Genomic DNA, 25,645 nt, shown 5'->3' on the forward strand with positions numbered 1-25,645 from the left:
AGTGTAGCTCATGGTAGAGCATGTGCTCAATCCCCAGCACCACAAAAAATCAAAACAAAATAAAATCCTTAGTTGTCCCACATCCCCCCTTCTCTGCTCCCTTCTAAGTTCAAAATTTTTGAACTAATTGTCTTTAGTCTGTTTTTGCCTCATATCACCCCCATTCTCTTTCAATCCAGTCCAACTGGGCTTTCAGCCCCCTGGGTCCACTAGGATTTTTGCCAAATACAGTGTGTTTTTATCTCACTTCTTGCACCAGCATTTGACACAGCTGACCATTCTTTCTTTTCTTTCTTTTTTTTTAAATGTCAATGGACCTTTATTTTTAAAATTTATTTATTTATATGCAATGCTGAGAATCAAACCCAGTGCCTCAACACATGCTAGGCAAGAGCTCTACCACTAAGCTACAACCCCAGCCCTACAGTTGACCATTCTTGTCTTTGGAGAAACATTCTTCTCTTGGCATCTATGGCACCACCATCCCTAAGTTTCTAATATATCTCAAGGGCCCTTTTGATAACATTAGCTGCCTCCTCTTCCTCTGTTTGATTTCTAAATAAAGATTCCTATATAAAGGCTCAATCCTGGGCTCCTTATTGTCTTTCTCTGCCCTCTTTCTAGGTCTCATCTGGTCTCTTGGTTTTAAAAACCATCTATAGCGGATGACAATTGAATTCTATCCCTCATCCTGACTTTTTTCCAGGACTTCTAACTCTAATCCCGGTCTTCCCGATATCATCTGGATATCAAAGAAGTGGTTCAAACAACATGGTCAAAACAAAACTTTTTATTCTTGCCCTATCCATTTCTTTCATATTCTCTTCCTCTGTAAAATACATCACCATGCACCTGGTTGCTCCGGGAGAAATCCTAAGAGTTTCTTTTCCCGTGATTCCTACCTTTCATTCACCCTTTCTGTCTAACCTACAGATAAGTCTGACAATTCCACCTCCAAAATCTATCCTGAAGGTCGTCCTTTTTCTCTATTTCTAGCAGCACTCCACAGTTCAAACCATCACCATTCCTTGTCTGCTTAGGACACAATAGTGTCCTATAATAACTACTATTATCCTAACTGCTTTTCTTATTTCCACTCTTTTCACACAGTGGCTAGAGGTATCTTTTATAAATCAAAGTGTGCTTCTCCTGGGCTTCAAAATCTTCAATGGTTTTTTCCATCTATAACTCAGTATAAAATTCACACATCTTGGTGTGATCAGAGTCCTGCCTAACTTTCTGACCTTGCCTTACGCCATTTCCCCTTTCACTCAGCCATGCTGTTATGTGAATTAATTCCTAGAACCTTTGTACTGTTCCTTCTACATCTTTCTCCTGACCTCAGCTGGTGAATCATCTTTTGGTTTACATGTCGTCTCCTCAGTCTGCTTTAACCTGACTACCCAAAGTGCGTAACTCTGTATTAAATCACCACATAGCAATATCACTATCTGATTCTTTATTTTTTTTTTCAATCCTCCTGGTCCTGGGGATTGAACTCAGGGCCTCACACATGCTAAGCAAATGCTCCACCACTGAACTATATTCCCAGATCATTCTATTATTATTATTAGTATTATTTTGGTACCAGGGATTGAACCCAGGGGTGCTTAACCATTGAGCTACACCTCCAGCCTTTTTTTAATATATTTTTTAAAAAAAGTTTTTAAAGATTTTTTAAATATGGACACAATATCTTTATTTATTTTTATGTGGTGCTGAGGATTGAACCCAGCACCTTGCATGCGCTAGGCGGCTGAGCCCTCTACCGCTGAGCCACAATCCCAGCCCCCTTTTTTTTAAAAAAAATTTTAATATTTATTTTTTAGTTGTAGTTGAACACAATACCTTTATTTTATTTATTTATTTTTATGTGGTGCTGAGGATTGAATCCAGGGCCTCGCACATGCTAGGTGAGCATTCTACCGCTGAGCCACAACCCCAGTCCTCTTTTTTTATATTTTATTTAGAAACAGAGTTTTATTGAATTGCTTAGGGCCTCGCTAAGTTGCTTAGGCTGGCTAGAACTTGCTGCCTCAGCCTCCCATACTGCTGGGATTACAGGCGTGCGCCACTGCACCTGGCTCTTTTATTTTATTTTGAGAAAGAGACTCTTGTGAAGTTGCTCAAGCTGGCATCAAACTTATAATCCTTCTGCATCAGACTCTTGAGTAGCTGGGATTACAGGTGAGTGCCACTGTACCTGGCATTTATATATATACATATATATTTGGTTATAATTGGAAACAATACCTTAATTTTATTTATTGTTTTTATGTGGTGCTAAGGATTGAACCCAGTGCCTTGCACATGCTAGGTGAGCACTCTATTGCTGAACCACAACCCCAGCGCCCCTGGCATGATATTTATTTATGTATTTATTTTAAAATGCTCTCTCTTGCTCTTTAGTAGAGAATAAGCTCCATTAGAACCTTGTCTGCCTTGCCCATTATTATATACAATGCTTAGAGGGGTAGACACTCAAAAAATTATTTATCAAGCAAAGGCTAGAACCACCTTGAGAGATAGGTTAATATCATTACTGTAAATGAGCATTACATTTAGCTCAAAGCTGCCAGGGGCTGAATGACAGTATGGATACACAAGGAATACAATTCTGACTCTAATAAAATAAAGGTGGTAAGTCATCAGGAAGATTGAACATGTTCCTGGTACTTTCTAAAATGATATAACCCATTTTTCCTTAGAATGAGAAAATAAATTCAGCAAAAATATAACTTAAGACTCCCAAATAGAAATGACAGTTATTCATTAGAGAAGACAATTAGGACTTCTTTACAATGACCGCTGCTTGGTCTCCTTGCAGATTCAGCATTTGTACTTACTTGGTAAAATCTTTCTGACAGGTCAGGAGTTCCAACAGGAAAAGTATATATGGTGGATGGAAGCAGTGAGGCTGCCCAAGAGACTCTGTACAGTACTGAATTATCCTCAGGACTTCCAGGATGCTCTGGGCTTGGGCTTTCCTCAAGGAAAGAACCTTTACAACACTAGAGAAAGAATTCAAGTCAGGAATGCCCAGAAAACTCCTGAACTGGGGTGGAAAGAAAATGTATCCCCCACCCAAGTTCTGAAGCCATTTGAATGAAAAGGAGAGACTATTGTGAGGATTAGAAATAACATGCATGAACAGTATCAATATCTGTTTGCTATGTTAGGTCATCACTCAGCATTACAAATTAGTACACATTAACTGCAGAAACCCAACAACTCTATTTTTTTAGTACCAAGGATTAAATTCCGGGGCACTCAACCACTGAGTCATATCTCCAGCCCTATTTTGTACTTTATTTAGAGACAGGGTCTCATTGAGTTGCTTAGAGTGTCACCACTGCTGAGGCTGGCTTTTGAACTTGTGATCCTCCTGCCTCAGCCTTCCGAATAGCTGGAATTACAGGTGAGCGCCACCATGCTCAGCCCAACAACTTACTTTTAAAATTAAATAATTCAAAAGGAACTCTAACGTCTTTACTTCCCTGAAGAGACAAAGCTTTCATTCTTAGCATAAGAAATTCCTCAGTAACTTCAAACCCATCATACTTTCAAAGAGGTAGGTCTATGGCAAGTAATTTTGTCAGAAAACATTAAATTCTAAATTTCCCCCAGGGTTAAAATAAGACAAAATTTTAAGTGGCAGCTACCAAAAGAAATGCTTCGTCTTTTTTTTTTTTTTAAATCCTAATGATACATTGCTGGGCTACATTTTACAAATAGTATAATGTCCAAGTTTTAAGTGAAAAAAAAAATACTCATAAAGAAAAAAATTAAAAATTTTTCTTGAATATTCAAAATAAGACTTGGTTTATCCTAAATATTATCTGTTCTTTTTAACATGAACTTTAAGCCTTTGACTATACTGGGTACCTGTGTCTTGAAAAGACAGAATACTAGGAAGGAATGATTGGCTCACCTCTCATGAGAGATTGACTGATCTTTAATGAAGTCCATGACATCCTTTAAAACTGGGTATTTCTCTTTCACTGTGGGCACTGGTCTGGCCTCCTCCATGGATCTGAAGGAGAGCAGCCGGAGTCGCCCTCGAGTGAAGGGGGGCCGCCGGGTAGGTGTGGAAGGTGATGAGGGCTCTTCAGCTGTAGAAGGTTCTGCAGTGGGAGGGCCACTGCTGGGTGGCAACTTTGGTGGGATCTCCAAGCCAGGACTCTTGTCTCCTACAGTTGGGGCTGCTGTTTCAGTGGGTGACGCTGAGGCTTGGAAATGCTCTTCGACCACAGAGCTTGTCCTCTGGCGCCTGTCAAGTGGCTGGAGATGATCAGTTTCATCAGCAGTCACCACCTTGTCACTGCTTTCTTTTGAACTTTTAGCCATGGGCAAAAATTTTAGTAATAGAAGACTTTTCTGAATACACTCTTTTGCTAAATGAAACAAATAAAACAAGAATGGTAATGAACAAAAAATTAAAATTAAATATATTGCCTACTTTCAGAGAGAAAATAATCTATTTAAACTTTCTGATGTAGGGCAAGAAATACCTTCGTTAATACTGTGATATACACATGTACTGATGGAATAGAAACAAATTTTATCTCCTTATATAAAACCAAGATCTTTCCAGGACTATATTGGAATAGTTTCATGGTGAACATTTCAAACATATAGAGAACAGTGTAAGAACCTCTCAATATATCTATTATCCAGCTTTAGTAATTATTAACTCATAGCCAATCTTGTTTCCCCCACCCCCACTGGCTCCCATTCCCTGAATTATTTCCATGTACATCCTAGGGATCAGACTTTTTCACCTGTAAAAACTTCAGCATATTTGTTTTGTGCATATACAGTACTAGGGGTGGAACTCAGGGCCCTGCATGCTAGGCAATGTTTCATTTTCATACAGGGTCTCACAAAGTTGCTGAGGCTGACAAGGCAAGTAATCAGAAACATGTTCCACTTTAGAGCATGTCAATAAATACTTATTCCTCTCTGGCATTTTCTCCATTAGTGACAAGTATTAGGAAACAACATTTAGTAACTTTATTACTTTTGGTCTACGTGGCCTCAACTAGCGTAACCCGAAGGTAGGGTGCTGGTTCTCAAAGTTCTGAAAAGAAAACTGAAGGTCGGATGACCACAGCTGGCAGTGGCACACTCACCCAGGCTCTCTGGATTTGCCTCAGTCGCTTCCAAACTGTGTTTTTCTTCTGCCTCGCTCCCCAGGCTCATCAGGGACTTCTGTTTCATCTCTAACTGGGGAGAGGATTTGAGCCACAAAATTAAGCTGTCCAGATAGGGTGTCAAGGGCAGTTACACTGAAGTACTTCAAAGGCACACAGCATTGAAGAGCACAGAGGACTTTACAGCTGTTATTCAGCTGCTGAGGACACAGGGCTGAGCTGTTTTTGTATGTTCTGAAAGTCTTCCAGGCTTTGAAATTGTCTAAAGGTATATCTGCAAAACTACCTTCTTTTCAAGTACGTGTTATTTAGGAGGATTTTATATACATGACTTTATTAGTTAAAAAAATCTAAAACATTAGTATAGGAGATGCCTATAGTTAAAGCTTACTAGTACAAAGAAGCTGAGGTCTAGAGAAATTAAGGGTCAAGCTTGGACCAAAAAAATTTCATTTTTGAGATGGGCTCTCACTATATTGCCCAGGCTAACCTCAAATCCTTGGACTCAACTGATCCTCCTGCCCCAGCCTCCTGAGTAGCTGGGATTACAAGTGTATGCCACCACATCTGACTTAGACAAAATTTGATCCATTCTATCTTGAATGAGAAGAAACCCCTAAGTGCTGCTGAGACTTCTAGGTAGAGAATGGTGATTTTAGTTATAGTCCAGGCAATGGTCACACCATGAGCCACAATGCTGAAAGCTAAGGTAGAAGGCCATGTGTGATGTATGAGGTGTCAAGGTACCAAAGAGAAGGTTGATATGTTGTTCAACTATGGACAGTCTGTTCTAGGCTAACCCAGGAGCATAACCTACAATGTGCCTTGTCAATTGCCAAATCCTTTTTACATAAATTGTCCATGGTGTCTGACTTTCCTAAATACTTCTTTCTTTAAACTTTACTATATTGCCTTGGTTTCTCTGTCAGCATACTCTTCTGAATCTCTTCCCACCATTCTGAAAACAATGCCTTTTAGTTTCTTATGTCAGATTCTGTTCACTTTGGTTTCTATCTATTCAGGATATATTGGGCACTAACCAATGTTCTAGTCACTGTGTATTCTGTCCAAGGCTGTCTGTTCCTAGATAAATTCATATTTAAAAACAAAACAAAATAAAGAACTTATTACAAATTATTTAAAGTTTTCTTTATCTCTGCCTTGACATTTCTGTGAAGCATCATCCATTTAGGTTCTTTAATGAACTCTCCAGGTAGATGTCTTAGATAACCTAGATGTTTTTACACTCAACAGGTTCTAAACTGAACTTACCTCCTCACTCTCAGATCTAAGACTAATGCTTGGTCAACACTTCTATCATCCACCAAATCACCACCAGAAACCTGGGACTACTCTAAATTCCTTCTTCCTGTTCACCACTCACATCAATCACAAAGCCCTGTGGATTTTATCTCCTCAGTTGCAAAAGCCATCCTCATCTAATTACTGCAATTAAGTCTTCTGCTTTCAATTTCATTATCTATCCTCTACTCAAAGATTTTTTTTTCTCAATTACAACATAATATTTAAGATGCATGCAAATATGTAAGGAATAATAACACTAATATATAGGTACTCATCTCCATGCCTAAGAAATAAAAACAATTTAGTGTTTATCTTTTTTATGAATTTATAAAAAGTTTTAACTACATACTTATAGGTGTAACACACAGATTTGGTTTGAATTAGGATCTTACAAGGATTTCCACACTTCTGCATCCTTTTGCAATTTGCTTTTTTGTTCATCAAGTCTGTGAGAGTTATCCATGGTGATACATGTGGCTCTTTTCATTCACTTTCATTGTAATATAATATTACATCATTATATATTATTATAATGTAGTATTTTGTAATAATATAATATTCAGTATATCTTGTCACTTTTTCCTACTGATGGACAGCTGGTTCTTCCATGTTACTGCTGTTACACAATGCTACAGAACCATTTTTCTAAGATGCAGACCCGAGGCCTCTCCCCTGCCTAAAACTGTCAATGGATGCTGAGTATATAAAGCAATCCTTTTCCTTCTGGTCTAAGATCTATGGAGTAGCCTCTAGGGTTACTAAAAGATGTAAAGAGGGCTCAACTAAACCCCATTTACTCAATATTTTCAACAATCACCAAATTACGATTTCTTTTTTTTCCTCCACATTTTTTATTGGTGCATTATTGTTGTACGTAGTGGTGGGATTTGTTGTTAAATATTGGCATATGTATACAATATAACAATATAATTTGGCCAATATCCTGCCCCATAAATTATGATTTCAAGGGTTCTAAATTATTTTATTTATATTCATATAGCCGAACTTTAGTTTAAAAATATTCCTCAAATTATATTCTTGAGAAAAGGCCTACTTACTTATTGCCATGATATCATGGTAGGAAAACCTAAAATATATCAAAATCTCATGGGAAGGAAAATCTTACCATCCATATTCGAATCCCATCCGCCAAAGAATACACCTGTGCAAACTCTTCACTCAGGGCTACCTTGCCCCGGCTGTTTACTAGGGAAGGAAGAGAGACAAAGTGATTACATTCAGTTTACTCAATTCACTACTGTAGCTTTAAACACAAAATATTTTCTGAACCTTTTAAAATACAGAAGAAATCCTCCTGACACTCATGCATTAGGGGTGGTAAGAGAGACTTGAGGGGAAAAATCATCGATTAAGCCACAAATACTTGGATGGGTTCTCTGTGTTATTTCAAACTAACTTCGTACAAACTAATAATTTTTGAAATAGAAATACTACTCAAAGTGAATAAAATATAAAAAAATACCTAAAGTAAAATCTTTAAAATATCAGGTCAGGGGAGTAACTCGGTGGTGGAATGCTTGCTTATCATGTGCAAAGTACTGGGTTCAATCTCACTCCAGTAAGATTGGCAGCCATTATGAAGTCAAACAACAACAAGTGCTGGCGAGGATGTGGGGAAAAGGGTACACTTGTACATTGCTGGTGGGACTGCAGATTGGTGCAGCCAATTTGGAAAGCAGTATGGAGATTTCTTGGAAAGCTGGGAATGGAGCCACCATTTGACCCAGCTATTCCCCTTCTTGGTCTATTCCCTAAAGACCTAAAAAGAGCATGCTACAGGGACACTGCTACATCGATGTTCATAGCAGCACAATTCACAATAGCAAGACTGTGGAACCAACCTAGATGCCCTTCAATAGACGAATGGATTAAAAAAATGTGGCATTTATACACAATGGAGTATTACTCTGCATTAAAAAATGACAAAATCATAGAATTTGCAGGGAAATGGATGGCATTAGAGCAGATTATGCTAAGTGAAGCTAGCCAATCCCTAAAAAACAAATGCCAAATGTCTTCTTTGATATAAGGAGAGTAACTAAGATCAGAGTAGGGATGAAGAGCAGGAGAAGAAGATTAACATTTAACAGGGATGAGAGGTGGGAGGGAAAGGGAGAGAGAAGGGAAATTGCACGGTAATGGAAGGAGACCCTCAGGGTTATACAGTGGAGGGGGTAGAGAGAGAGGAGGGGAGGGGAGGGGAGAGGTGGGGAGGGGGGATGGTGGAGGATGGGAAAGGCAGCGGAGCACAACAGACACTAGTATGGCAATATGTAAATCAATGGATGTGTAACTGATGTGATTCTGCAATCAGTGTATGGGGTGAAGGTGGGAGTTCATAACCCACTTGAATCAAAGTGTGGAATATGATATGTCAAGAAATTTGTAATGTTTTGAACAACCAACAATAAAAAATTAAAAAAAAAAATTAAAAAAAAATAAAATATGGCAGAACTAAAAAAAAAAAAAAAAAGTACTGGGTTCAATCCTAAAACATTAAAAATTAAAACTGAGGAAAGCCAGTCATAATAGTGTAAACCTGTAGTCCCAGCTATTCATGAGGAAGATCACTTGAGCCAGTGAGTTCCAAACTAGGCCAGGCAACAGTGAGACACTGTCTCAAAAATAAAAACAAAACAAAAACTGAGTAAAAAAATAATTACTGGGCTGGGGTTGTGGTTCAGTGATAGAACACTTGCCTAGCATGTGTGAGGCACTGGGTTTGCTCCTGATCACCACATAAAAATAAGTGAGTAAATATATAAAGGTATTGTATCCATCTACAACTAAAAATAATAATAATAATAATAATAATAATAATAATAATAATAAAATAATTTAATTTTTAAAATTATTATTGAGATATCAATCAATCAATAACATGGATGGACATATACAAACATAAAACACCTAGATAAAAGGTCAGTTTCAGTTTAATATATAGAAAAAAGTTAATAGAGGTGTTTTCTAAATAGTGAGATTGTAGTTCATAATTTTTTTTTTTTTTTCAGAAGTAGAAATTGAACCTGGAGATTGAACCCAGGGGTACTCTAACAAGGAGATTCATCCCTAGTCCTCTTATGGTTTATTTTCAGATCGAGTCTCACTAAGTTGCTGAAGCTGGCTTTGAATTTGCGATCCTTTTGCCGTACCCTCCTAAGTCACTAGGATTACAGGTGTGTGGCACTGTGTACAACAAGTTCATAATTATTTTAAACGTTTCTAGACTTTTTCAGTCTCTACATGAGTATTTTTTTTATAATTTGAAAAAAAAATTTTTTTCAAGACCTAAGAGGCCTGTCCCTCTCATAAAGCAAAATACAATACAATAAAACAGTATGAAGCTTTCTGTTGCATCCATGTTCAATACAATAAACATTTTATGAAGCCCTAGCATGTGCTGGGTTCTACATTAGGCACTGTGAATACAATGCTGAGAAAAAGACATGGTCACTGACCTCATGCAGTGTATGTTCAAGTTGAAAAACTCCTCTCTTACATTTCTAACCCAATTTTTAGACAAAAAGCATTCTCAATGTAGCTCAGTTTTAAAGAACTCACGAATAGTCTTTATTATGATATCTATAGCATAAAGGCAGATGCACAAAGAACTGAATGGGCCACATTCAACAAGGACAGATTAGAAACAAGCCACATACAGCCAGCTATTTCTAGTTCCCACATTTGATTGTGTGTTTCTCTCCTACAAACACATATGTGGAATGGAACATGGTTTGACTTCCCCCTAGTAGGAAACATTCTGTTTCTCAGCTTTTAACCCACAGGCCTTTATACATTTATTGAAAAGTCCCTCAAGTAACAAGGAGTGTCCAGCTTTCTTACTGTCATTTGATCACAAAAATATATATTGTTTTCTTTTTTCCTTCAAAACCATGCAGGTTCCCTTGTCCCTCTCCCCATTCCTTAGTGAAGATACACTCTCCCATATGATATTTGTTTCCATACATTACTCACATTTCAATGTAGTTTTATTTAGGTGGTGGGCTTTTTTAAAGGAGATGTTAAGATTTGAGAAGTAATTGAGATAGTTTCTCAATCAGGAAATAAAGTGCAATGTGAGAGCTAAAGAACTAAGCAATACATGTTGCAGGGATAATATCAATTATAGTAACATGAGCAATAATCAATCACCTACTCTAAAGGAAGGAAGCATCTATTCTCACTTATTTCATCTGCATCAGAAAGAACACATACCTTGCCAAGCACCTTGGAAAAGCCTAAGCCTTATCTTTTTTTTTTTTTTTAATATTTAATTTTTAGTTGTAGTTGGACACAATACCTTTTATTTATTTATTTATTTCTATGTGGTGCTGGGGATCAAACCCAGGGCATTGCACATGCTAGGCAAGTGCTCTACCGCTGAGCCACAACCCCAGCCGTAAGCCTTATCTTTACATAGGATTTGCAATGCTTTTCCCTGAAAAAGTGTGAATGTAGAGAGAGTAGAGATCTTCTGTGTGGATCCTGTTAGGATGTAAGCTGCACATATGAACAACACACAGAGATGGTGCCCTGAGGGAAGTGAGGAAGAGAAATGGTGAAGGGAAGGCTGTCCACAGAGATCCCACCAGAGGCAGCCTGGTGGGATCATGCCACAGAGAAGCTGCAAGTCTAGAGAAAGAGTTAGTACCTTCATTTGCCTCCTTCTACAAGCATGTTATTAGCACAGTCAATAACTTAAATACCTGTGGCTTTAATTGGAATTTCTAGAATGTTGGAGCTAAGGAATTCTAAACCAATTTTACAGATGAGGAAACAGAGGTGCAGGAAGGTTGTCTAATTAACCTGAGCAGTGCAGCTTCTGAGTTTCAGAACCGACACCATTAAGGTTTCTTTCTATTAAATTTCTTGGAAGTTTTCCATGAGAATTCTGGAAAAAGACAAAGTATCTGCTAATTCAGAAACTCAAGGCTACTTGCCACACATAACTATCTGCTAACTATAAATTGGCCATGAATCTTTTGATTGACAAAGTAGAACAAGATGAAGTTTACAGTTGTAGATATGTGTTAACATTTTAGAATTTCTAAATTTTCCCTTAAGATAGGCTTCTTATAACTTAGCAATTAGCCTTCAGATCAAACATATTCCCTGTAATATAAGTTACCATATTTTTGCAGCTTCTCATATAAGTCTGGAGTGCGATACACCAGAGCAGCAAAGGTGGCGTTCACAGCTTGATCAATAGTGGAACCAGCAACTATATCTGTCTTTGGGGCCTGTTTTCTACATGCCTGTATGAATCCTTTGAAAAGTTCTGAATATGGCCCACAGAAGTTCTGAGCAGGCTCTGACTGGGCAAAATCAAGGAGAAAATGGCGGCAGGGATCATCAGGAATGCTCTTAACCTAGGAACAAGAAAAAAAAAATCACATTTGAAATATTCATCAAAAAGTAAAATTTACTGAGCACCTACTAAGATAAAGCAGAAGTATAAACAAATGGTGCATACTCTCAGGAAGTTTAAATCTATTTTAGGGAGACCAGACAGATGTATATGGGTTAATAAAGGCAAATAAAAATAAAACTTAAATGCATTAAAACTAACACTACCATAAAGCAAAAGATTATCCAGTGCCAAATGCCTAAAGGGGACACCCAGTGCTGAGAACTCAAAGGAAGGAGTTCCTGGCAGGTTAAAGTAATTAAGAAAGCCTCTGAAGGACTTGGGATTAGGGCTGAACCCTGAAGGATGGGAAGGCTTGGCCTTGAGGGATATAACCACTAGCAGAGGTTAAGAGTCAGTGGGGAGACTGACCTGGCCTGAAGTCTCAGCTGGGGAGTGGTGGGAACTAGAGTCAGATAGTTAAGGTGAAAGGAGACTGTAGAGAGCCTTGACTGTCACACTGAGGAGTTTAGACTTCACCCTGTGGGCAACGGGGAGCCATTAATGGTGCTTGGCAGTGGAATGACAAGATAATGCAGTGATTTAAAAAAAAAAAAAAAAAAAAAAAAAAACTTGGCAGGTACCAATGTAATAATGCAGGTGTGATGAGGGCCTGGATAAAAATGGAGACAGAGGAAAGGACAGAGATGAACACCATAAGGAAGAATCTACAGGGCTTGCAACTGACTGATAGGAAAGGCAAGAGCAGGGCAGGGATGAAGGGGATGTGAGGGAGCAGTGGCTCTGGGCCTGGGCAAACAATGACTACAACAGAAGTGAGCAGTTAGTAAAGGAGACATTCTGTTTTTTTACTTCAGAGTTAATGGGAGTCAGGACATTAAAATGAAAACGCCTAACAGGAAGATGAAGATATGGAGAAGATACTGGAGTCTGGGAGAAAAAAGAGGGCTGGAAACTGATATTAAGGAATTATTCCCACAGATGGGACAGTTAAAGAGAAAAGAGAGAATAAAGTTTTGGTGGATGGTAGAAAAGGGGAGGAAGCCTGAATATAGCCTACCTTATAGAGAAGAAGGAATGAGAAAGGCCAACGGAGGAGGCACACAGAGAGTTGGATGTAGAGAAGACAGTGGACTATCATGGAATCAAAAAAAGAGAGGGTCTGAAGGAGTTTGATTTAACAGGGAGATAAAGGAGAGTAGAAATGGAGAAAGAGCTACTGACTTTGGCAATTGACCATGGAATAACTTGCAGGGGAAAGAAAGGGAGGGAAAGAAGGAAGGAAGGAGAAATAATAGAAAAAGGGAAGGAGAGATGGAAAGTAGAAACAGAGGGCAAATTTTTTAGTTTTTAAAATATTATGAACAGTTAAATAAAGTGCTACAGCTGTATGGAGAACAAAAGGAATAGCAAAAACCATTTACTCTTAAGTGTGACTCAGTAGGCACTAGAAACAGACTCCACTTGTTTGATTGATAATGCCATCAAGAAAGATTTACTGAATACCTACTATATTTCACTGGAGTCATTCCTTATTTTTGAACACCCATTGCTGACTGGTCCCTGGGGTACACAGTGGGATAACAAATAACAAGGAACAGTTTCTGCCTCAAGGCACTAACAGTTTAATGGGGTGATAAGACATTAGTAAACAGTTTCCACCCAGATGTAAAGATGACAGAAGAGTAAATACCTCCTTCCTATCCTGGTGTGGGTGAGTGGGCCAGCTTGCTTCTAATTCCAACTCTGGACAAATCTGATGCCTGAAGACAGGTTTCCACAAAGGAGAGTTCAGGACTGAAGCCATTTTTGCCTGTGGTATTACCATATTACTTCCTAACTCTGGAAAAAGAAGGTGACTTGTGAGAGTTCTATTTTTTCCTTAATACACTGAGATTCTTTGAACTAACAAAGAAAAGGGTTAAACAAAGAGAGAAAAAAAACAAAAAAACCTAAGAGGAAATTCACTCACATTTCCGAGAAACACATTATAGATTAACCTAAACCACAAGTCCTGAAATGCTGCTGTTCTGTGGGATAACTTCAGTTACAAGGTGTCTTTGAAGTGATTAACCTGTTTACTAAACTGAAAGCCAAATGTAAACTACTTCTAGCACACAATAGGAGGTCATTTAAGAATATTAATTATGGGAAAACATTCACAATTTATAAACTTAATTTTATTAAAAAAATAATTAAATACCCACCATAGATCTAAATAGACACAGAAATAAAGATTAGGTGGAATTTTAAAAATGTTGATAATAGTTATCTCTGGGTGTTAGGAGTAAGGGTGATTCTACTTTTCTTCAATTTTTCTCCAGTATGTAATTTTTCTATGAGCTTTTACTTTTATAATTGGAAAAACTCAAGAGATCATACAGAAATAAATTTACTAGAAAGGTTTATTCTATAAGTTTTATTACTTATAAGAATTTAATAACAAGTTCTATAAATTGAATTTAATAACAAGTTGACCAAATCCATACTCACATATCTATATCTATACATAAATATTTACTCAAACAATATACAATTAATTTATTCTATTTTTCTGCCTTCTGGTTGGAGTATACCTAAATCTACCTCCAAAAATACATTATTATGATGTTGCTAAAAAAATCCATCTCCCTCTTTCTCTTGTTCTCTTTCAATAGGGGGAATCCACAAAACCCGTTGTGATGTGGGCCAAAGACTGAGTCAAAAAACTTCATGTCAGCCGGGAGTGATGGTGCACACCTATAATCCCAGCAGCTCAGGAGGCTGTGGCAGGAGGATCACAAGTTCAGCAACTTAGCAAGGCCCTAAACTACTTAGCAAAACCCTGTCTCTAAATAATATACCTATTATTTAGGGGATGTGGCTCAGTGGTTAAGCACCCCTGGGTTCAATGCCCAGTACCAAAAAAAAAAAAGAAATTTCATGTCAATGATGTCAAGTGGACAATTTATTCTGGCTTGGTTTAAAGGAAACTGAACGGAATATTATCAATACCTTGCCCTGATCTTATGTGAAGATGCCACAAGGGAGAGTACATGTTTTGCTCTTAAACACAGTTGTAAGGAGAAGGAAGGGACAGGGCTGTGAACTTACGATACGTAGACTTGAGTGCCATGCACTGGGAGGCGAGGCGTCCCATCAGTCGGGAGACAAGGAGTTGTAAATCTAACCCCCAAGACACAGCAACATCAGGCAGGCCATAGGCAGTGACAGTGAATTTGTAGCCCCACTCATTGTTGCTGCTGTCAGAGTGAAAGAGGAACTGTAGCCGAGGACCATCCTTAAAGGTCACTTTCTAGAGACAGACAAATGTCATGTGGTCAAATAGAGTGAGGAGGAAGCATTTCAGTAGTAAACATGTTCTTTGTGACTCAAAAACTGGTCTCTATTTCCACAAGTGCACAACTACTGAAGGAGAAATGTACAAAGGTGTGACTGAAACACAAAATTTACTGCAACACTCATGAAAAAGCATAATTGGCAGAAAACTACTGCTTAGCTTTCTAAATTCAGATGCCCATCTGCCTACTACCTACTCAGCCAGTGATCACACCTGCTTAGTCCTTTGCTGCCAGCCAAGACCCCTGAGAGCAGAGAGAAGGTCAACAGCCTGGGGCAGCTCTTAATCTCCAACCCAGAGAGAGCAGATCCAATTGTGAACTGGACTCCTGGCTTTCACCATGGTCTGGGCCTTCATTCAGATCCACCAGTCCGTCCTTGACAAGAGTGACAGATCCTCATTTATTCTGGACAATGCTGAAAGAGTCTGGGGGTTGGTAAACTTTTCCTATAAAGAACGCAGGTGGCCAATATTTTAGATTTTTCAGGTCACACAATCCGTGTTGTGATCATTCAACCCTGCCAAAGCAGTACCAAAGTGGCTATAAGAGATAAAAGGGAATGGTTGTGTTTCAAATCTTTTTTATTTATAAAACAGGCAACAGATAGTAGTTTGTCAACTTTGATACAAATCTTACTTTTATTAAAGTGTAATATAAATGCTTCCCTTCAAAGATTACACCTCTTGCTCTAAGGGTTGACAGAATTGCTACAGAAGTGTTTCATTTATTTCTAAGAATATCACTCACCTTAGGCCATTTGTAAGTGCCGACTTTTGTGTCATAGCGTGTTTTCCCACCTCTAGCATCAGTAAATTCCAGGTAATCATATCTGTGAAAGCATAATCTTTATTACTTTTCTTCTCTTGTTTTTGACCCATTATTGCTAGGGAGAAAAGAACATGTAAGTCTTACCTTTTTTCAGTTTCACACCTTTCGTCAAATTCCACCTCAAAATAGGTTGCCCCTGGGCTAACAAAGACAGACACCTCGTGGCAGTTATTTTCATAGTTGTGGGCAGACTCTTTGGTCCATGTATGCAGAACCACAGGCTGTTCTTGCTGCCAGGTCTCTACATCCAGCTAAGCAAACAAGTGAGTCAAGAAAAGACAGTATTTGGGCTGGGGTTGTGGCTCAGTGGTGGAGTGCTTGCCTAGCATGTGTGAAGCACTAGGTTCGATTCTCAGCACCACATAAAAATAAATAAATAAAAGGTCCATTGACAATTAAAAAAATATTTTTTAAAAAAGATAGTATTCATCACTCCACACCCAGCCATACGCAATAGGCTTTCTCTATCAGTGCTGTAGGCACATGAGCTTTGACAGCCCCACGCTGTCATGCAAGCTAAAAGACACCTGACCTTCCCATCTGAACAGAGATCAACAGATATCTATCATTCAGCAAGGTAGACATGTGCTTTTAGTCTACTGTAGGAACTTTGGGATCAGTCTTTATCTTTTTTGCACTTGCCCTGGATCAAACCCAAGGCCTCACATATGTAGCCAAGTGTTCTACCACTGAGCTACATCCCCAGCCCAGAACTATTTCTTTTTTGGTACTGGTGATTGAACCCAGGGGGACTTAACCACTAAGCCAAATACCTAGCCAGTGTGGTCAAATAGATGTGAGGAGGAAGCATTTCAGTCGTAAACACGTTCTTTGTGACTCAAAAACTGGTCTCTATTTTTTGAGACAGAGTCTCTCTGATTGCTTAGTGCTTTGCTGGCTTTGAACTTGTGATCCTCCTGTCTCAGCCTCCTAAGCTGCTGGGATTACAGGCATGCACCACCACACTTAGCCAGAACTATTTCTTACAAATCATTGACAATATGTATTTCCAGTGGGGTGGGGGAAGAACACTGAATTAAGAGTTTAAAGGCCTCATATTCCTACTTGGGACCTCAGCAAATCTAAGACCACTATCTCTCTTTGAATCTTTGCTTTTTAAAAAACCTATTAAGTATATGCCCTTTCTACTGCTAAGGGTTTTTGTGATACTTAAATAAGACTGTGAAAAAACTTCGTGTACTATAAGATTAAGTAAGAGAGAGAATTCTTTTAAATGTCAGACTTTCTAACCTGCCTTTTTTTGGGGAGGCAGCGGGTACCGGGGATTGAACCGGAGGGTGCTTAATCATTGAGCCACATCCCCTGCCCTTTTTATTTTTGAGACAGGGTCTTGCTATGTTGCTTAGGGTCTCCGTAAATCACCAAGGCATGCTTTAAACTTGTGCTCCTCCTGCTTCAGCCTTCTAAATTGCTAGGAAAACAGTCATGTGCCACTAGGCCTAGTTCTAATTTGCCTTTCAACATACATTTTCTCTTCTAGACTTCAATGATTATTCACATATATGGATCTTATGTAACTTTTGTGTTATAATTGCATAATTTACTCTTTGTATCTCCTTTCTAATGCTGACTATGACAAATAAACTTGGATCACCATTTATTCTCTTTGTTGAAAAAAACCACCAATAAAATTGCCTTCTAGAGGCAACTTATTTGTGAAGATCTATAGTCAGTGGTATGTTCCATTCAGTACGGTCACATCTCTTTTGAGAGGAAGCAACACAGGGTCAAACACCCACTCAAGTTACCTTATTTGGCCCTCCTTCAGGGTCACTGCAGAGCTTCTTCAATAGCTCTGTTAGGGTACTGAACTCTCTCAAGAGTGTGCAGTGTGAAATGTCTAAAGTGCAGAAGTCCAACAGGAAGATGACCTAAAGAAAGATGAACAAAGGCACCCAGTGTCCACCTCAGGCCCTGCCTGGGGTACTGATCACCAACCCCTACTCTGCTTGTTACATTTTCTTACCAGTTGACGAGCTGCCATCGAAAACACTGAATTACATAATTTTTCTACTATGGTTTTCCCACTATACTGTGACAAAAGGGATTCCAAAATCACTCTCATGCTTGCCAGAAACTGTGCCACATCTATCAAAACATAAAGAAAGCGGTTAATATTTTATACGGAGGGAATATCACTTGCTTAGTTGTTACCAAGAACAAAGCCAGAGAGGACCACAGAAGCTGTGTGTGTGTGTAAGACTCAACAATAGAAGACCAGGGGACCACCAAGCACCATCCAAATGCTTTCCTCTGGAAGGGAAAGCAATGCAAATTTCAGTAAAAGGTTACTTTTAAAGAGATGTTTTCTGTCTTTGTTAGTTTTTGATGAAGTGGAGATATCACTTTTATAAGTGAAGTTACATTGTCAGTGGGCCCAGCTCTCAGCATCCTTTTTTCCTTTAGTATACAATGGGCCCAGGCATTAGGGGCACCAATCTGAAGGAACAGGTTCCAATTATAGGACTCAGTACCCTAAGCATTTATGCCATGGCTGCTCAGGGCAAGTTTGATGAAACCAAATTTTTCCCACCCAATTTCTCAGAACTTGTTAGTTTCATATAATTTTCTGTGGGTTTACAGGACATGAATTTGAATACTTCAGGACTGGCAGAGGTCACAGCAGTATTCATACACCTTGGATGCTAAAAGCTCAAAACTCTTTTTTAGATGACTTGATTAAGCCATGGATGACAGACTATCCTGACAAGTGAGACATCATCTAAGAGTGCTGTGTGACTGAAGAGAGAATGTCAGGTTATGGAATGACCCAATTCCTCAAAAAAAAAATACTAAGACATATACCACATTCAAATAGGAAATTCTGAGCAAAAAGACATACTATAGAATTCTATTTTAAGAGGGCAAAAGTTACCCTATTCAGTTTTTTGGTTTTATTTTGTGTTTTTTGTTCTTGTGGCACTGGGGATTGAATCCAGTAGAGTTCTACCACCGAGCAACATCCCCAGCCCCTTTTATTTCTAATCTTGAGACAGGGTCTCACTAAGGTGCTGAGGGTCTTGCCAAATTTCTGAAGCTGGCTTCAAACTTGTAATTCTCCTGGCTTAGCTTCCCAAGTAGCTGGGATTATAGGTGTGCATCACTGCACCCAGCATAGATCTGAACTCTAATAAAGAACCTAGTGAAAAAAAAAAAAAGAACCAGTGTACATCTCTGTGTGAGTTACAAAAGAGAAAGTTTTTGTGCAGAGTTAAATCCAGACACCTGCTCTTGTGTATTTAATATCAACACTCACATTTTTCGATAAGGTCCACGGCCAGGCCTTTGGCTGCTGTGTCAGTTGCCTTTAGCTGCAGATAGCACCAGGAGAGCAGGCTGCCTTGGACAGACCAGAAGAGGGAGAGGAGCACAGAGCCAGCCTCCCCTTGGGTCCCACTGAGCATCAACAGCTCACACTACAAGGAAGCAGACAAATACAAAATGTCCCAAGCAGGCTACTCAAAGAATACAGCCAAGGGCCCTCTATGGGAGCAGCTATTACTAGCAAAAAAAAAAAAAAAAAAATACTACCTGTATGGGGAATAGTCTCAGAAGAGTTTTCAACCCAGAAGTGAACAAGAAAGATGGCATTATGAAAACTCCTCTCTTGCCCTGCAATTTTCAGAAACTTTACAGCAATGTTTTCTGCTCCACGGGATATTTCCTTCCACAGCTCAGGAACCCACCCCACTGCTTATTTCTTCCCTGTTTTACATCTTGAAATTTCTTTTCTCTTTGGCTCCTTCTCGTGAGCTTTCAGTTAAATTTTTCTCACCTTAAAATAAATCTTCATATTTCCATGGCTCTCTAACCACCATCTTTGTTATTGGGAGTTTCTTTGAAGTATCACCCGACCTTTAGAGATAAACTCTTACACATAAATATCATGAGGTATGCTTGTATTGGCACTGTCACGGGCTCAAGCTGGAACTAACCCAACAATCCCTCCAAAGTAAAAATGGATAAAAAAAAGTGTGACATGTTTATGGAGGGAATACTGCACACCAGGGAAAGTATATGACAACACATATATCAACATGAATGAATCTCAAAACATGCCACAAAAAGATTGTACACATATGATTCTGTTAAAGGACAAAATCAGGAAAAATAAACACATTGGGTATGGATAACTACAAAGAAAAAGAAAAATAAGGAATGATGAACACAAACTTCAGAATGGTGGCTGTAGCTGTTGAGGAAAGTGGAAGGTGAGCCATGAAAAGACATGGGGATGGGGGGACGGGATTTCAAAGATACTAGTAATGTTCTAATACTTAAATGAGAGTTGTTTCTGTAAGCCATCTGTACACACACACACACACACTCTTTCATGAGTGTGTGTATGTGCATGTGAGGGTCCTGGAGATTGAACCCAGGGGTGCTCTATCACTGAGCTTCACCCTAACTCATCTTTATTTCTTATTATGAGAAAGGGTCTTGTTAAGCTAAGGCTTGCCTTGAACTTGTGATCCTCCTACCTCAGCCTCCACATAGCTGGGATTATAGGTGTGGGCCACGGCACCTTGTCATATATACTCATATATATCTACCTCATTTTTAGAAGTTGCCTCTATCTTCTGAGGCTTTGCTTTCCCCTTCCCTCCCACTCTGCTGCTTCTGTGGATACCACTCCCCTCAGACACCATTTACCACCTCGCGAGCAAATCCTTCCCACTGAACCTCAGAGACTCTTTGACCTCTATCCCCTATGAAGCTCTGTCTCCTCCCCAAGCTTCTGTTTCTCCTGAATTTCTTCCTGAGACTCTACCCCTTCTCTGTAAGATTGCCTCAAGAAACACATGGATGACATGATACTATCTCTATTTAAGACTTCAACTATCATTTGTTTTTTACTGATTACAATCTCCAGCACTGACTACTACCCTGAGTGCAACCAGTATCAACATCTGAACACTGGCAGAACTATGAACTAAGCATGCTTAGCGTCCACCCATTATCACTCCTGCTCTTTGAACACCTGCTCCTCCCCACCTTGTCACAAGCTTCTGTGTGTGCCAGTCCCTCCATCTACAGTGCCATTCTGTTCTTCTTTGCTTGCTTAAGCCTTATTCATGGTCTTGTGCAGAGCTTTAGCACCATCTTCTCGAAAATGCCTTTTCTCAGCTCTACCAGACATGGTGAGGTATGAATCCCTGACTCCCCCAAGGACCCCATACCCACCTTCTGACAGTTCTTGCCATGTGGTCAGAATTGTCTAATCACACATTTGTCTGATCTCAAGACTGGGCTCTGCCATCACTGTATCTGCTGTGCCTAGAACAGGGTCTCATACATAGCAGGTATTCAGCGATACCGTTGAGTTAACAGACTTAGCAGAAAAATTTCATGCTAGGTATACTTTGGATCACCTTTACATTTTTCCTCTAAACTAATTCTACCTCTTTAACATAACCATAAATGCCTCCATGAATGATAATTCAAGGAATTCTGTTAATGGCTACAGTGATCTCTGGCCTATGAGGTCCAATAATATCTGTAACCTCTGTATCACAGATGAGTGGAGGAGAAAAAAGGACAAGTATTTGATCTCCATATGGTAATAGTTAGAGGAAATTCTCTTGGACAAATGCCACCTTGCTTCCCCACATATATCTTAAAGCAAGTGTGGCTTAGTGGAAAGAGGATAAGACTTAGAGTCCAATGGCCTAAGTTTCAGCAGCATCTATGAATACCAGGTGGGAACCCTGAGGTTTTTTGCCCAATGGAACTGATGATATGACTTTAGTGGAAGAACTGGTTAGGGTAAGAGCTAAGATAAAGTTTCAAGGGTTTGTGTAACAGGTATAATTTAGGTGAGCTTCCAAGAGAAAGAGAAGGTGTGGGAAATGGTAAAAATAAAGATAGAGATGAGAATGGCAAATCAGAGCAGAGAACAAGTAAGGATGAGCAATAGGCTGGAATGAGAATTTGAAGGAAAACAAGAGGTAGGCAGAAGAGTCTGGAAATAAGACAGAAAGCACAATGAAAATAAGAGAAAATTAATGTGACAGTGGAAAACAGAGAACCAATCAGGTATAAAGAATTAATGTTAGCTTAAAGAAAATAGGCACCATAGTGAAATCCCAACCCTGGATTTAAAGCAATAATAGGCCTAAATAACAGTCAGCATCAGTGTGACTGTGGCAGATAATCTAGTCAGATTATAAGCTCTCTAAGGACACCATAAGTGAACTGGTGGTGGTGGGAGGGAGATAACTATTCACTGGCCTATTGCTCCAGCCTGTGAGGAATGAATAAAATCATGGCTCTAACAGCAACTTGAGAACAGTAAAGCACTATCAAAAATATAAAAGATTTAAAGACACTAAGTTCAGTTACAAGAAACAGATAAGTTGCCTTGACATCCATATCATTAAATATCTCAAGGGTATGGTGTGGACTGTCCTACCATAACACCTCTTCTCTCTGGTTCCTATATTTAGCCCTATGAGGTAGTTCTTGGCTCCTAGGAAAGCATTTCTCTCTTTTCCAAATCTCTTGGGAGTGCTTGGTAAAAATGCACATTCTTAAACCTATCTTTAGACATTCCAAATCAGTAGCTTGGGGTAGGACCTGGAAATTATTATTTTTTTCACTATTCCTGGTGCTTCCCATCATTAAGAGCATGAACTACATTTTGAGAAGCAAAACCTTTCATATGAAAAAAAGAAGTACAAAGTTTAAAAAATATCATTAATATGGGAAAAAGAGACTACATTTTCAGATTTGATTAGTCTTCAAATTTACTAAGTAATCAGTTTTTTTTTAAATGTCAAAACAGTTTTCCACAAAATTCACATCACAAATATATAACTACGTGTTGGGCTGACCACTGATAGTATCAGGGTCCTTGATTACAAATCCATTCCTCTTTTTTCACAGAAGTCTTTTTTTTTTTTTTTAAATAAACTCATCAATGAATTTTGCCCTTCTTTTTTTTTTTTTTTTTAAGAGAGAGAGAATTTTAATATTTATTTATTTATTTTTAGTTTTCGGCGGACACAACATCTTTGTTGTATGTGGTGCTGAGGACTGAACCTGAGCCACACACATGCTAGGCAAGCACGCTACCGCTTGAGCCACATCCCCAGCCCCTCACAGAAGTCTTAATAAGCACATCTGTGCTTTTACTCCTTGCTGACTACCAGGGGACAGGAAAGGAAAGGTCCCCTTACTTGTTCATAGGGGTTAGCTGGGAAACCTCTGTGTTCATGTGTAATCATCAAGTCATACTGTAGATAAGGGCTAAAGGACAGGCATAGCGACTACCATATCATGTGTTCCTAAAAGCACAAGGCAAAGAAGAGAGAGAGGAAGCCATGAGATACCTCTCGAGCAGCAACAGAGAGGAGGGTGTTCATGACTGCCAGGACTTCACTGATGTTCATGTCAGCCAGGTCACTTTTCTCAGGTAAAAGTAGAAGGCCGCCTGGATCCTTATCACTGAAAATACACAAATTAGTCACCATATCTGGTTTCAAGAAGGGGATTTTCATGTTTTCTGTCTTAAAAAATCCCAGAAAGATTTCAGTATCAGTTCTATGGGACGGAAAGAGTCTGCATCAGGAAGATAAACCATGATTCCAGCTAAGACTGTGCCACTATCTGTCCACATACCCTTCTGTAAGCACAGACTCAGAAATCCTCCAGGCCTTAGAAAAGATCCTAAGGAATATGTCTAATGAGTAAATCACCTTGGCCACCAAAAAGAAATACTGACCTCATGAATGCTAACTGGACAATCCAGGCTAATGATTCCCTACTTCAAATGTTGTTCAGATAATGGCCCCAGGCTCTTCCATCATCCTTGCTATTTGATTCTGGAAACATTTTATATAGCTAGCCTTGTAAGTCAGGCATCCGTACCAGGCTCAGTCTGACTTGCAGGCAGGTGTTTGAGCTATTAGCTTTCTTCCTCCATCAAGAGTCTATACCTGGGGGCTGGGGCTATAGCTCAGTGGATGAGTGCTTGCCTAGCACATGTGAAGCACTGAGTTCAATCCTCAATAAGATAAATAAATAATAAAGGTACCTGTCCATGTACAACTAAATTTTATATATCTATAGATATATATTTGTAGTGTTTTGATTAACAAAGAAGCTAATGGTCCTGTGGGCTGCGTTTCTTTGATAATCAAAACACTACAAATCTCCAAGCCTCCCCTCCTGGAACCTTTCTTCTGTGAACTACAATTCTGTGCTTTTACAGTTGGTTTTAATGTAATTGGGTTTGTACACTTGAGTACAGAACCCCAACTTCTTTGGCTTTTTTAGTTTTTGTCTTTAAAACTTATTTAGAAAATGAAGAACTCAAAGAAGCCTTCAGCAGGTTCAACTCTAACTCATTTTATAATGATTGGAACTTGGACTAAGCTCTTGACAAGGCTATAATTCAACCAGTATTTTAATCGTCCTTGTTCCTAGTAATAATTCACTCCAGAAATTGAGCTTTCTAGTAGGGCAGGAAAAGTACTACTCCAAATGACATGGAAGGAGGGGATAGCTAAAGAAAATGACTTTGCAGAGATCTGAAATATTTGACAATTGAAGTATGATCTTACCTAAAATATGTGCATAGTGAACGGAAAGTGAGCTGCAGGGACTGCTTGTGCTCTTGCTCAGTGACATTCTTCTACAAAACCAGAAAGTGTACATTCAAAAAAAATCTATCCCATGACATTCCAAAGACCTATAAAAGCATGAAATACCACCACCCACTGGTCCATAGTATGAGGAGAGCAGGGCCTGGACCATATTACAGTAACCACCTAAAACCTGGTCCAGTGCTAAGAAGCAGCAGAACCAACCATCCACACAAAAGATGGCAGGTGACTTTGGTTCCCTGCCAAAGGTAACATCTGTAAGCCTTCCTGTAGAAAAGCCTGATACAAATGTTCAGACAATGGACCTCCAGGGGATATATACTCTTTATCATTGGGAATGCCATCCCCAGAGCAAAAGGCAAAGACAGTGCAATTCTCATGAGCTTTCTGTATTTAATCAGGATCAAAGCTTTTCCTTTGTCTTGTACGTTTACAGTCTATGCTGTCAGTAATAGGAAATAGATAGACCTTCTGGTGGGACTACCAGGCTACTTTGGGGGAATTTTATTTTTTCTTAAATAAATGTACTGAACACTTTCTTCAATATAAGGCACTGACAAGGGATTTCCAGAGAATTTAAGCCCAGGGCCCTGCCTGGCACAGCACAGTGGGGAGCTAAGATAAGGTCACAATAAACATAATTACCTAAAGAAAGAACTATTTAGAATGGTGAAAAGTCAGCAGTGCTATTCAATTCATCAGCATGAGAAGGTAAAAAAACAATCCTCATTGCTGCTGTCTGAAGGGATGGGCAAGGCAAAAGAGACAAGACTGCATTGCTAACAGACACCAATGTCATTCTAGAGATCATATGTTCTCTTTCTACTTATCATGTGAGACGTGTGAGAAAAAAAAAAAAAAATCATTTGCTCAGCCACCTGGTGAATGCTTCCAGCAAAGAAGTGAAACAGATTTTTGTATAGGATACTCCATTTGGTAAAATAATGCTTATAAATACTGAAAGCATCTTTCATTCCTGGTATGAAGTCTGAAAAACATGGA

General features: G+C 39.0%; 1 protein-coding gene across 7 annotated transcripts in view; it reads right to left on the reverse strand.

Annotated features, from left to right (window-relative positions):
• The window catches only part of LOC124102272 (zinc finger ZZ-type and EF-hand domain-containing protein 1), a gene marked incomplete at its 5' end in the record, with an annotated part of 68,079 nt that overhangs the window by 37,311 nt on the left and 5,123 nt on the right, over positions 1–25,645 (reverse strand). For all 7 annotated transcript variants that reach the window (XR_009228108.1, XM_046458502.2, XM_046458501.2 and 4 more), the window contains 14 exon segments: positions 2,847–3,011; positions 3,932–4,394; positions 5,133–5,226; positions 7,585–7,664; positions 11,608–11,848; positions 13,541–13,689; positions 14,941–15,142; positions 15,936–16,017; positions 16,101–16,267; positions 17,786–17,908; positions 18,004–18,125; positions 19,294–19,453; positions 23,369–23,483; positions 24,602–24,672. Coding sequence is in view for 6 of the 7 variants with exons in the window: in XM_046458502.2 (XP_046314458.1) it covers positions 2,847–3,011; positions 3,932–4,394; positions 5,133–5,226; positions 7,585–7,664; positions 11,608–11,848; positions 13,541–13,689; positions 14,941–15,142; positions 15,936–16,017; positions 16,101–16,267; positions 17,786–17,908; positions 18,004–18,125; positions 19,294–19,453; positions 23,369–23,483; positions 24,602–24,672 (2,234 nt within the window).

The sequence above is a fragment of the Marmota monax genome, unplaced genomic scaffold, assembly GCF_021218885.2.
Source record: "Marmota monax isolate L192 unplaced genomic scaffold, Marmota_monax_Labrador192_F-V1.1 WCK01_AAM20220418_F8-fsc00949, whole genome shotgun sequence".
Lineage (NCBI taxonomy): Eukaryota > Metazoa > Chordata > Mammalia > Rodentia > Sciuridae > Marmota > Marmota monax.